Here is a 14,470-nt window from a genome sequence, read left to right as displayed (position 1 = left end):
CTATGTGAGCCATGCAATTTGCCTCGATGATGCCACTGTTGTCTTTAGCTTCTGGAACACTGAATTGTTTTTCCCATAGTTTACACTAGCATTATCAGCACTGTATGCTGAAATCATGTCCAGTTGCAGGCCATTTTCTTCCAACTTGCTTGCAATCTGGCGGTGTATGGTAGCAGATGTCTCATCACTATCCTCATAAAAGTCAAGTATCTTGATTTTCAAACCCAGCTCTGGTGTCCAATATCTCAGTGACAATGGGAAGAGCTTTGTTGTGCCATGATTAGAAGCATCTGAAGCAACTGAAAAGAATGGAGTGTGGGCAGTTTTGTCACATGGGAGTTCATGAACCACTGGTGTTTTTAGCTCTCTCAAGATATTCTCTACACTGGCAGGTGCAAGCACGTCTGTAACTATGGATGCTGCCTTAGTACGGCCACATGACATTTTCTTTGCGATACCACTGTCTGAAAACATGACTGATGCCAGCTTATTGCCACAGTCTTCAGATCGGTATGACTGGGCGTGTTGCACTGTGTGGTAAACACTGGTTATTTCAGCTGCTGTTACCTTATCTGCGTTTGAATCTTGCTTTGGTTTTAAAACAAACGTGTCCATGCACCGTGAAGTTGCTACATTTTTCGCATTGTCTGTGTCGCTTCACTGTCATATTCACCTCCGTGTGTCACTGCGAAACTACTTTTACAGACATCACAGAAGACTATCAGAATCCCCTTTCACTGGCTTGACCCACAGGTAAATAGTTTCCCAATCTTTGTTATAGCAGCATTTCCTTTTCTTCGCTGTCTTTGTTTCTTTCCCATTATCCTCCTCCATGTTTCTTGTTGTTTCTCGTTTCGCTAATGCCGCTGCTGTTTCGTTGTGCGGTGTTTTTTTTTTTGGGTGGGCGTTCACCCCACGCTGTGACCGGCTGTTTGATTGACAACCATTCCTACACACACACACACCCACAGCCCGCCCCCTCCCCCTGTGTCACACACTCTGTGGCGACAGCCTCCGCTGCTCACTGCCAGTTGATAAAAGCAAGATTTTAAGCGCACATATGAAAAACTGGAGCCTGTCAATCAGAATGCGCTCAAAGCGGGACGACGTCTCAATTTGCGGGACGCATGAAAAGGTCACCCTAACACACACACACTTTCCCAATGGATTCAACAGCAAGCCGGCTGGGAAGGCCGTTTAATGGTGCGGTCAGGGTGTTGTACATTTGAAGACATTTTCAACAGGACTGAGAGTTTTAAATGTTTTTGTGGGGTCACCCGTCTCTCCTCTGCAGTGCTGGCAAACCTATTGATTGGAATGGGCCAAGCACGGGTGCGTTCTTGTGTTTATATAGTTTTTTGGCTTTATTATCTGTGAATGATTTGGCGCCTGGGGAAACATTATGGAATATATTTGTAACTTCAATACGTCCTGATGTAGCGTTGAAGAGTGTTGTTTTGGCCAGCGTTTCATTTTGAACTATTATTTTGCCCGGGCTACACACTGAATTAACCTGCACTTTGGAGAGGCAAAAAAAAAAAAAAAAAAAAAAAACCTGCCTTGGTGGACTTGTCATCTTTTTGGAGCCTTGGTCATTCAAGCATTTCCAGTGTTAGTGTTTGGGTCCGCACCACCGGAGGGAAATAAAATAATAAAATGGGTGCGCGGCCGAGGGGCCTCTCCAACTCCATTTCCCAGGCGCAGCACGTCCCTGGTATGGAACGACGTGTCGTGACCCTGCTCTTTCGCTTGGCATTTCCTCACTCCCCCTATCCTCGCCTGAACCGGAAGTTCAAGTTGGTTCGCCATTTTGACGGTCATGCCATGTCTCCTACTCCTGCCCCAAGGAGCAAGGATTAGGAGGCATCTCTGAGGAGTTATCAGCGAGGAAATTTGAGGGCATCCTTCCAGAAGACTTTCCAAGCTTAAAGTTAAAGACTCCACCCCTACAGCTGGCAATGATATAGTATTTGTGAGTTGGTGTCGCGCGTGCCAATTTGAAACTGTAGCAGAGCAAGTTAAACTGTGACATAATGGGCAGCTGCCTTGGGTAGAGTCTGGTAATAACTAATAAGACTGCCTCTGAGGCTCTGTATTAATACTGTGTTAAAGGCAGAGGACAACTTTCACGTATGTGGGAAAATGTACCAACAAAACAAAAACAAAAAATGTTGAGTCATTATTATCGTTAAACTATTCAAAACGGTTCTGTTCATTGCAATTTGCAATCATTGTTTTTGTTTTCTGAGACCGTCTAAACAGAGTCACAGAATCATACAATTGAGCAGTTGAGACGAATAACAGTCCAAGTCCACACTGATGTATACCTGTACCTTCCACTGCTCTCTTGAAGAACACCTTGCAGCTTCCACAGGTGAGAACTCCATAGTGGCAGCCTGAGGCCTCGTCGGAGCACACCAGGCAGATCTTATGAGTGGTTCCGCTGGCCTTTCCCTGGGTTGTGGCTGGAGCAGTGCCCCCTTCTTGCCTGGAGGGGGACAGACAATGTCCAGTTACAATCAATAAACTCTGTAGAAGAATGTGCATTTCTCAGCTAATAGTTACCTTTTCCTTTGTTGTATATATATTTTGTTTACTGTAGTTCTTAAATCTAATATTTATTTTGCTTTGCTTTAATGAGGTTCTTTGTTATGGAATGCATATTTAAATGCCAGGACAAGTGCTATAAGTCTGACATTATTATTAAGAAGTTGGAAGTTAAGTATTAACCCATTTTCCTCAAATTCTAGATTCAGTTGATTTCAAGCACTGATGTCATGAAACTGTGCACAGATATTTAAATGCTTTTTTTGTTACATAATTATCTCCTCTTTGTACATGGTCTGTCCTTTTCAACTCAATGCCCAAAAGTGGAAAATGAGGGCGCAACCTATCTTACAATCCAGAATCCAGCAAGCATGACTTTACTTGCTAAATAGATACTCAAATTATTGAACTTCAAAATTATTCAGTGTTTATTGAATACTGTCTGTTTAACCTGCGAAAATGCTGAAAGCATAGAACCAATACAATTTGCATTTCTCCACAGGCAACTAACACATTAACAAATAACAATGTATGTCCACACAAAGGACATTGCATACAGGACATAAATAGTTTACGTGACGTGCAGCAAAGTCACATCCACAAAATCAAGGCATATATGTCCACACACCACACATTTTGTTTCATATACTTTGTAAACGGTGTACTTTCAACTCCTACAGACAGAGTCTGATAAGATGCGTGTGATAGCAAGCAATGTCCAGTAGCGTAAAGAAGGATATGAAATGAGTATCTTATTTAATGAGTCTAATATATATATATAGGCCTAATAATGTGTGCATGAACATCCTTTTATTTACACACTACAAGCAGCATACCTTGCTGAACCGGCTAGCAAAGATACTTCCGCACAGAGTGCACTCGCCAACTCATTTGGCAGGCTTCAGTCTCAAAGTGCAACATCTTAAAGTTGTAAAAGTTTGGATAGCTTATAACCTTTACACAGCAAATGTTGACCAGTATTTTTAGATGCGGAGTGGTTTGGTACTGTATTATGGCCACATAATATATGACCAAACAATCTCTGGGATCTTGACTTGTAACCTATAGTTACTGTACAATAGAGCAAGAATGTTGACTCTGCATCTTTGTTCTCCTCAGGCTTGGAAGCTAAGACAATGCTTCGGGCAAACAAACAAAAAGGTCTAAAATAGTTACATATTTTGACAAACTTTTTACTACAAAAAGGGATGATATTTGTTTGGATTTTAACCACTTTATAATTTTGGCTATTTGAAATAGTATGTGTGTTAATGTGTAATTAATTTAACTGATAAGTGCGCTCTGCTGTCTCAGCCACTCAATTTGTTCCATCCTGGCTTCCTTCACCTACCTACTGTCTCCTACCTACCGAGAATATATATAAACTGATAATGTGCAAAACTATAAATCTATGTAAGGAGCTGCAGAGAGACACAAATAGTTAAGCTCTTCTCCTGGAAATATCTTCTCGGTTTCCACAAGTCTAACTTTAGTTCACACACACACACACACACACACACACATTTACGTGTGCCTGGTCCCGTTTACAAACAAGCTGCGCTGGAGCACCTCCCAACAGAGAATGCAGCCTCTGTTGTGTTCATTACCCCAACTTAGCATCAAGTCCCAACATCTTAAGAAGAGGGCGAGTCCCAATGTGGCTTCCTTTTAAAAAAAGACTAAATGATCCTGGCGGGGTCTGCTCATCATGCCAGCGGTTGTCATGAAGGACCTCGGGCCCTTTGATTTGAGAGTAACTGCTCTCATTCAGCCAGAGCGCAATGGGGCTGGTTTGAAATGCGCCCTTGCTCAAGACCACCACTAGAGGGCTCCTGGCTTTGCGGCATTCATTCTGCGCCAGAGGTCCCCACCCCCTTTCTGAGTCTGGCCACAGCCAACAACACCCACACTCAGAGGATATGGAAGTCTGAGCGAGGCAAACAAACACGTCTGTCTGTCCGTCCGTGTGTCAGGACGTCTGCCACCACAGCAAAAACAAACAGCTACATTTGATAGCAGATTAATTAGAATTAAAATTAAGTGACCCATCAGACATGCACCTAGACCGTTATACATACTGGCACCGCAAAGATGTTCACATGTACAAGATTTAGTTATTAGATAGAGAGAGAGAGAGAGAGAGAGAGAGAGAGAGAGAGAGAGAGAAGGCCAGGACCTGACAGTCAGTGGGTGTTATTGACCACATTGACCGGCTGCATTAGACTTCAAAGAACTAGACTCCAGGAGCACTCGGCAGCATGATAAACACCCATCAAGTAGTCCGCCCTACGGACATGACAGGTCTGCCCTCAGTGCTGCTGGATGACACCGCAATGTGGTCAATAGCGATGCCTGGTCAAGTGCCCCTTTTACCTTCGGCAGAGATGTGGTCAACGGTATTGTTCTGTACTGGTTCGTGAACTTTTAATTTCCTGCATCTTCAAAGTGCTTTTGCATCTGCCTTCATTGGTGCGCCCGAGCAGAGCCCCGAGGGCAGGGGTGGGTACGATTTCCCCAGTATTCGACAAGCAGGCAACGGTCAAACCATCGACCATCTGCTCCGCCGAGACTGGACGGTCCAGGGTTGTTTTTGTTCGGTTCGTCATCTGACAAGAATGCAACGCAAGTCAAGACAGAGAAGACATTCACACCCGGCCTGTGGTCATTGATCCGTTTGGCCTCTCGCTATAGACATAAAAGAATACCGTTGTGCTACAACAGGTTGTATGTTCTAATTGCACACTACCCGTTCTTCTGAAGTTGTGACCTATGCGATACAGTGCGCCTGAAGTACCATTCATTCCCAGACAGGATTGCACTTATCCCATTGCCGTCCACTTCACAGAACATGGACGTAAATGTAATGACAGTAGAATTGATAGAACTTCCAAAGTGAGGTGGGGATTAAACTGAGACACGTTCCGTCCACATTTTGGTACCCCTGATGGCCAGAGAACAGCAAACTTATCACGCTTGCTTTATTTAAACTATAATACCTTTGGTCCTCTTGACTAAATGTCTTTTGCATGATCCATTTCTTACAGTTCAGACAGTAACAATTTATTTATTGTTTTCACCTTTGTCCGAGTCCTCATGTGATCTGTCATTTCCCTTTCTCCACGTAGATGTTGACATGTCAGCATTGTGACACTGCTTGAGGAAGCTTGAAATGTACTGCATTTTTGAGTAGTTTGCATTCCAAGCCACTTTTTGTGTAGTGTGCTTTTTGGACACACTCTTTGTCTAGTGCTGCTATACCAAGCAAATCAAAGATCATGTGCATTCAAGTGGCTTCCTAAACCTCGTCTTCGCTCTAGAAGGATTCTCTCCATTAGTGCATAAAATGCCACTGAATGACTTCAACCTTGACCTGCATGGGCAGCGGGCACAGCGCAAACCATCCCAGTTTTCATGGATCGGCATTCGGCTTTCTTCCTGCATTCTTATCAGCCCTTAACCCATTTAATCCTGACCTCAATTATTATTATTTTTTTAATCTCTTGAAATAAATATTCTCACGATAAAAAAAAAAAGAAATAGCGGACGTACAAGCTCATAGCGTGCCACCGAGTGGCGCGCAATGAGCTTGTAGATCTGCTAACACCAAAAAGGGGTTCCCGCCGAAAATGGGTTAAATGCCACAAAGAAGGGCAACTCATGTCGGATGCTGACAAATATATATATATATATATTCAGTATATTCACATACTGAATCCGGCGACCGGCTACAGCTATTCTATTCACTGAGAACTTGCGGGGCGCTGTGGTCACGCTAATGACTGATGCATCAGTTCTCTAGTCTTTGAATGAGGGGCATGCATCACTTTAATGTGCTGGTGTGAATAGAGGAGGGCTACAGATGGAGCAGTTACTGGTTGGACTATAAGAGGAGAGATGCTGCCACTGTCCTCTGTGCGCAATGCCCTGCAATTCCTTATGTCATCAACATTAAGCCCATATATATCTGAATGCCCACATATGGAGATCCCTGGAGTCATCAATATTGACCAGCAACTCTACATCTGAACCTCAAAATCCCTTAGATCTCCATATATGGAGCTGACCTGTTCCGACATTCCATATGTGGATCCTTCCACCATCCATCCTTCCTCTTCGATGTCTCACAAGAGTTCTAATCGGAAATTAAGGCCCGGCCCTAACTGGGAACTCATCAAACCCTGTACACTCAAGACACTTCCCCCGCTGCCACCCTTAGATCTCCATATATGGAGCTGACCTGTTCTGACATTCCATATGTTGATCTGACCACATCAAACCCTGTACACTCAAGACACGCTCCATACATGGCCTGTACAGAATTCATGTTGATCCGAGTTGCAGCGTGCCTCTTTAGGGGGAGGTTGCTTCACACTCTCAGGCGTCTTACTGGTGTATATAGATATATGTATACACTACATTATAATTATATATATATATATATATATATACACACAGTGTTACACACATATATAGTGTATATGTACGCAAACTATAACACAGCTGTGCGGGTGCTGTGATGCTACCAACATGCCATCTGTTTAATCACATGACTTCACTGGACAGTAGAAGGCATTTTCTCTCACACACACACACACACAGTCACTGCAGGGTGATGTCACAGGGGGGAGTGGTTGCAGCCAGGCCGTTCCTCATTGGTCGGCTGAGATCAGGGCTAAAGGTATGAGCAGGACAGCTTTATGTGGAAAGACTTTAGCGCTGCCTACTAGGCTAAATCCAATTACTATGGTATTGAGCTTGTTATTCCACTTTACTCCAAACAACTAATTAGACCCAGAGTGACTGCTTGCTTTGCCCCAACACATGTCTGTGCGAACAGGCACGGCCCTATTCGTTGTACAGAGCAAAGAACGTCTCCTCCAATGTATATCCAGAGACCCATTTGGCATTTAGAACCGTCCCCGGGCCCGCCCTTGCCGTGATAAAAAGGTCAAAAAAGCTGTTTTATCTGTTGTGCATTTCACAGAGGCACGCCAATCACGGGTGCATGACGAGGCGGGGAGACAGAACTTCCTCTTTTTGAAGCCATATGGCCGACTTTGAGTGCCAGGAAGCTTGTCTGCCGGAAGCGCTCACATTTCTCCCAGAGTAGGTCTGAGCACAGAGGCAGGGGCCGTCGTGCACAGAGAGAGGGGGGGCTGAAGCTATACGGGGGGGCTGTGTGTGCACCGTGACTCGCACTGCTACTGCTGCGCATGTGAACGCGCGCCGCAGGCTGCGCATGGGGACTCATGCGGTGCACGGGGGAACCGCGCTACAGGCTGTGAATGGGGATCACAGCCAACTTTCACTCGCCTCGAGCGAGAGAGAGAGAGAGAGAAGTGCAGTAACCCGGTGTGATCACATCAGCGCAGGTTTAAATAAGGTACTTAGCCCGTGTCTCACCACTGTTCTGCTTGACGAGTCCTAATCCCATGGTTAGCCGTCAGGCTGGCAGATCAGAGCCACCTCCCATCTAACATCTTCATCTTTTCAGGTGACACACGTGTGTGTGTGTGTGTGTGTGTGTGTGTGTGTGTGTGTGTGTGTCCGTCCAACTCCGCACGGCCACATTTGTCCCACTTAGAGCCTGCATCATCCTCATTAACCTACTTTTGCCCCGTCAACCACACACACTGACACAAACAGGAACACGATCCGCATTGCTTTGGGACGTGTGTGGGGCCCGACTGTGTTAAGGACAAGGGCACACCCCTAAACAAACCAACAGCCCGGAGAGAGAGAGAGGGTCAGCATTGCAAGGCAGTGCTGGGTAGAGTTTGGCTGTGTGTTGGCTTGGCACTGCCGGGTGGTCCTCGATGGTTGTGGGTGGTGCCGAGTGGTCTAGGGTGGTGTTGGTGTGAATGGGAATGTGAAATAAACAGATGGGCCTAACAATTATCTCACCATTTCTCATCTATCTGGCTCACATAAGCCAACCTCATTACACACCACGACTTATCTTAAACTACCTCACACGCACTCTCTCACTTAAATACTCTCTCTCTCTCTCTCTCTCTCTCTGTGTCTCTCTCTCTTAAATTCTCTCTCTCTCTCCCGCCCTCCCGCCCTCAGATGGAACCACTCCTTCCCTGAGGGTAAGAGTCACCAAAATAGACAGAGGAACTGGTCCCTTCACTCTGAATCATGCTCACACGACAAACAAAAGCATAAGGCTTTGTTTGGTCTGGCCGAAGCCTGGCAAAGCTTACAGGAGATTCTGCCCCTACCCTGCCTGCCTCCCCACAGCAACAAGGACTAATTCTCATCTGATGACGTAGCTAATTAATTATTTTTACGCGACACCGGGTTGCCGCGCGGGTCTGTGGGATATTGGCGTGATGCAAGCCGTCAGAAGAGAATTAACTGCAAATCTGCAATAACTACCACACAGTGTATACTATTCGGTCAGCTCTTCTTGGGAGCAGCATGCTACTAGTGGCACAGGGAGGCGGGTTTTCATTGGTCACACTTTGATTATATTTGCGATACACTAGCGGAGGAAGCCCTCACACTTGGTATCTCTAAACTGATCCGTCTCCATTCTTTCACTCCTCTATCCTGCCACTTCCACGAAGGCCCTAGAAATGCTCACAGCTTACAGATGAGATGTTTATTTCCAATGTGCAACACAAGTAACCCTAATCAAGTATAAACCGGGCATTATTCACATAGTTCTGTAGCCAGAAGCAGTCAGCCACCATTTGGCTTCACACATCAGAAAGGAATACTGAACCTAACCCTTGACTCCACACAAGGAGAAAGAAAAAAAAAGGTTTCCAAATAAGTTTCCATATTAAGCACAGCAGGGACTGCGTGGCTTACTGGGCTGTGAAAGTGAATTGGAGGCTACTAGGGTAGCTACTACTGTTGCTGGAATGCATACCGCTGTATGTGGGAGGAACTCCTTCAGAGAAAGTTTCAATCTGCTGACTCGACAGCAAACGACTGTGCAGCAGCGAAGCGATCAGGATGTGTTTTTATCAAACTGAAAATACAGGATTTCTAGAACCACGTTAAAAAACAAGGCAACAATAACAAAAAGAAGATGTGGTTAAGAGGAGGAGGAAGAGAATGTGTGCAGTAATGAGAGAAACGCAACTGGAATGGCAGGCATTTGATCCGGAGTGTTTACCCTGCGCCAGCTGTGGGACGCAAAAAAGGGAAAAGTAGGTCAGGAGAGTGGAGGAGCGCTACACAGCACAGCTCTGTGGTCTGCCTGCCTGCTAGCCACAGCGCTAATCACACACCCACACGCACTCACGCATGCGCACATTCACCTACACACTCATGCATACTTGTGTGTAGGTGTGGGACAATTTCTCACTCGCGTGTATACGCATTCATGCACACGCACACAGCTGCATAAAAAAAAAGTGATTTATGTTAGATCATAGCTTTCCGCCGACTGTCAAGGTATCTGCCCTTGTCTACAGGAAACTGAAGCACCAAAGAGGACAATAGCAGTAAAAAGGAGAATACGAGAGAGAGAGAGAGAGAGAAAGAGAGGGCCAGAGGGCGTGTCACAGACCTTAAGACTGAATAGAGACCCTGTTCCAACGCTTGCTCTCAAAACACTATGTGAAGACGGGAGGCCTGAGACTATTCCCGTGGCCTAATAAGATGTGAAAACAGTTGATGACTAAAACACACACACACACACACTGACCCAACTGTTGGGCAGACTCCAGTTCAGCTGTGCGACTGTGCCCCACCTTCCCGGGTTAACGCTTGTCCCTGTGCTGAACCAGGCACGCCAGCGGGTCAGAGACACTTCCATGAATACTAATTATGTTGCATCTCCGTGCCCTCATAAGAGCCCCCGGCCTCTGCGCGTATGGGGACCTGGAACTTGGATTTATTGTGGTTTGATTGGGCTCAGGTTTTAAAGTTGGGAATAATTTGCTAAAAAAAAAAGTAATGCGAGAGGATATATCAGCAGATCTGGTTACAAATCCTAGTCAACAACAGGGGCCATTCAAGCACAGCTCAGAACAGCATTGCTGAAAATCTCAAGATGTTTCCTCATCAGACACTGGTAACTACAACAGACATGAATCGCCATGCTAACTTTGTGCACATAAATATTTATATGTTATTTATGTTTGCATGTGTCTAAGAGAGTCACGGGGCAGTGGTTGGAAATGATCCATATTGAAATTTAACAGCTATACCAATGTTATTTATGAACGAAAACATGTCTTTTGACAAGCGGTTTCGATATTTATAGTCCTCTTTGCTTTACGAACCTCAACCAACGGAGTCAGTGGCTACCCACAGCTTATGAATTACAACAAGAAGCACAGGGAAAGTGTCCATTTAATGTCCCCAATCACACACACTGACGCAGCTGTTCCATCATACAGGCCAAGTGCTTTTAGGCTCTCGTCATATGAATATATATATATGGCCCACTGAGTTATAAACAAACAAACAAATGGGTAGAAAAATATTGAATATTGAATTGTTGTTTATTCTATTGATAGATGAACTAACAGACTAGATTATAATTTGTTGGTAGTGGTACCGTTTGTTATATGTGGGTCTGTCGACACACACACACACACACACACATATATATTTGGATTCATGGGGATATTACTCCAATATGTTAAATCAATCCTAGATAGGGCCTTTTGTCAATCATCGTTATAATTGCATTAAATGAAACGTGCCCAGCTGAGAGACAGACGTAAGAAAGAGTTTACTGGTGTGACAAACTAATCTCTCTACGTTATGATTTATGATCCACACGTGGATCTAAAAGCACAGTGCAGGAAACGAGGGCGGGAAAGCGGCAAGCCCGAGTGAAAACCAACGCCTTGCATTCATCTGAAAGCCTAAATGACACTTTGAAAACATGCACATAATCGGTAATAAAGGACTTCATTCTGGAACACACAGAACATGCCTTTGTGTAACAATTTGTTGATTATAAATCACCAGCTTGGTGATTATATTATCAACACATCTTTTCATGGAACCCCAACGCTGTGTTCTTTACTTCCACACACGATTTGGCAGCAATCCACTAACCTATACGAGACATTGTGAAATATGGAGCAGAATGTCACTTATTTCAGCAAGCAGCCATCTCTAATGTGATAAACAAGAGCGAGGCTGTTCTGAAGTCAACGGCAGCATATGTGCTAATTCTGCATATTATGCTTGTTTCCATACAACATGCGATCTAACTTCTGTGGCATGTCACTGACAGGCCTCATAGAGGAAATACCACAGGGGAGGGGGGGGGGGGGGGGGGAACTTTATGTTACATAAGACAGACTGCTGGGTTAGTGGGTTATCATTCTACACGATACCCATCCTGCGACATATTTTCATGCAGCTAAGCTTACAGGTAAACCCTTAACCCATTCAAGTGATAGGTCACGGTGACATGAAAAGAAATGGTGAACAAAAACGTCGAGGGTGTGGGCTTCCAATTCAAACAACGAGAGAAAACAAAGCGGACCATTATAAAGACATTGTGAGAACTGGTCCTTGAGTTAGGTATAGGTAAATGGTGATGCATGAACGCAAACTTGAGCAGAGGAGAAGGCATGGAAGAAAAATAAACCTTTGGCCGAGGAGGGAGGGAGGGAGGGAGGCAGGCACACTGGCATGTTATTCCACCTTTTCTATGACCAATAATGACAGCGGGGGGTGCAGAGTACAGATCCTCAAAAGGGGAGGGGCAAGGGGGAGACATTTCCCCCCCCACCCCACCAGTGGGGCTCACACAGAGCTTCAACTTCAGCGGTGTCGCTGCATGCTAATTCAGAGATTCGTCTTTGGCGAGAGGAGTCTCTCTCACCTTAACCCCCTGAAATCCAGGGAGAGGAGATGCCATGTGCAACCCCCCCCCCCCCCCTCCCCGGATCTCCCTGGCCTGTAAAAATGGAGGTAGACTAGACTAGACAGACAGATACCTCACAAAACTATGTCCAACTATACAGCAACTACCGGTCCACGCAGCACATGGAAACACAGCCACGTCATATGACCTCTCACATGCACCAAACTACTGGGTGCTAGCACAAAGACCGTGCTTGACAAAGTATGACCTCCTGTATACTCCTCAGTCACAACGCGTCGCAAACCTGTTTTCGCTACTTGTAGATCTGCCAATATGAGATTAGATTAGCAGAGATTTTTTGAATAACTTCGCCTATAATAGAGCACCGAAGTCTGACGTCACTTTCAGTAGAGGGCGTCAGTCCCCAGGTTCATGTATTTGTTTAGTTGCATTGAAATCGCCATAGGAGGATTTTTAGATTGCTTCATATAACAACTGTGTTTGAAAAATAAACATGTCACCCCGGCCGCTTCACTCATATGGATATGAAGAATCAACTGACTGAGAGAAAACGCTAATGTTACTGCTGCTGAATTAGTTATATTTTCGCTAGAAGCAGACTGTATCATATTTGAGTGACTGACTGTTGCAAACGATACAGAGACACCTCCCTAACAATAACGCCGAGACAGCTTGTTTATTTTTGGACCACAACGCTTATAGTAGACGATATTAAGATCACCCCATGTTATTCTCCATAGAGAAATTACTTCCGCGAACCAGGGGAATCGTCGGGATGAGCGAGTTACGTCAGGACTTCGGTGCTCTATCACATGCCCAAAATAGGCACGCACGGGTGAAAGTGGCAATACTTGAAATAAAGATGTGGCATCATCTTGTCACGGCCACATCTGTTCCCAATCATCGCCATCAACGCCAGGGCTCCACCGGGCGCGTTGCGTTCAATTTGAATGGTGACGGAGATGCGACGCAACGCGGGCAGTGGAGCCACCCTTCATCGATTAAAAAGGGAACATTCTGTGACGGTGACGCGACGCGAACTCGCCCGGTGGAGCCCTGGCGTCACTCTGCTTTAAAGGAATCCATGACGTCTCATGACAGAAGGCGTTGTCCACTCAATATTATTATTCTGCCAGTGCCAATGTCAACTCAGGTCAAAGAAAATCATTTGGGCAAAATGATTTTTCATAAAGAAAAACAAGCTGGGGTGTACTCCTGTTTGGAATGAGACTCTTCTGCATGTCATGTTTTTTTTTTTTTTTTTTTTTTTTAAGACATCACCTCCCTTGAAGCTCTGAATCAGACAGGTGTGATGAACACGCGTCGACGGCGATTAACACCGAGAGGAACCCGAGAGCTGCTTCATTCTTAAGACGTGTCAGTGTCAGCTACCGGGCCTCGGGCCCCATGGCCAACTTTACAGGAAAGCCTGTAAAAATCTACACAGGCAGCAAACAAATAAGTGGACAAAAGATACATTGTGGGGTCTCACGCAACACCAGTAACACGATGGAACAATTTCTGCACTCACTGTAAATGGCTACGAGCCTAAATGAAGTCAGAAGGCAGCTCTCTAGATCTCTACAGGAGTCACAACGTGGACAACTCATACTGCCCCACTTTTTCCTCCTTTCTGTTATTCCATATTGAAAGAGCTTCCTCTTACAGAACAATTGGCTGTAGCATTCCATAGATGATACATATATGGTACAATCCCATTCATAGCATTTGTTGAATGAACCCACTGACCTGCTCCGAGTCTTTGGGAGGGAAGGGGGGGTGGGTTCTTGGATCGCCCAGATACTGCACACACCGTGGATTTATTTTTGGCACTGTGCAGCTGGAGGATTTAATGAATATGCCTAAAATGACTTAACCAAGCGAGTGGGTCATTCTGTAAACTGTACATCTGTTGAGATTAGCTGGAGCTGCTCAGCAGCACAGCAGGACAACAAACTTAAGTCGTTAAAAAAAATGCTGGGTGGTTCTTAAAATGAACAATGACAAATGTTACGGTCGCGGTGGTAGGGGGGGGGGGGGGGGGGGTCAGCCTGCTGAAGAAGCAGTGAAACTGACGCAGGCTTGTTTTGCAGTTGAACGTTTGAGACT

At 45.2% G+C, this 14,470-nt stretch overlaps 1 protein-coding gene across 2 annotated transcripts in view; it reads right to left on the bottom strand.

The window, feature by feature from the left end:
• The window catches only part of LOC308322028 (glucocorticoid receptor-like), a 29,261-nt gene that overhangs the window by 10,776 nt on the left and 4,015 nt on the right, over positions 1-14,470 (bottom strand). The window contains exon 3 of one of the 2 annotated variants that reach the window (XM_080773208.1): positions 2,328-2,488. In XM_080773208.1, coding sequence (XP_080629334.1) covers positions 2,328-2,488 — 161 coding nt within the window. The remainder of the gene's footprint in view (positions 1-2,327; positions 2,489-14,470) is intronic. The other variant, XM_080773209.1, reaches the window with a different exon arrangement.

The sequence above is a fragment of the Protomyctophum bolini genome (genome assembly GCF_963924005.1).
Source record: "Protomyctophum bolini genome assembly, chromosome: 10".
Lineage (NCBI taxonomy): Eukaryota > Metazoa > Chordata > Actinopteri > Myctophiformes > Myctophidae > Protomyctophum > Protomyctophum bolini.
This window is presented reverse-complemented; position numbering and strand designations above follow the sequence as displayed.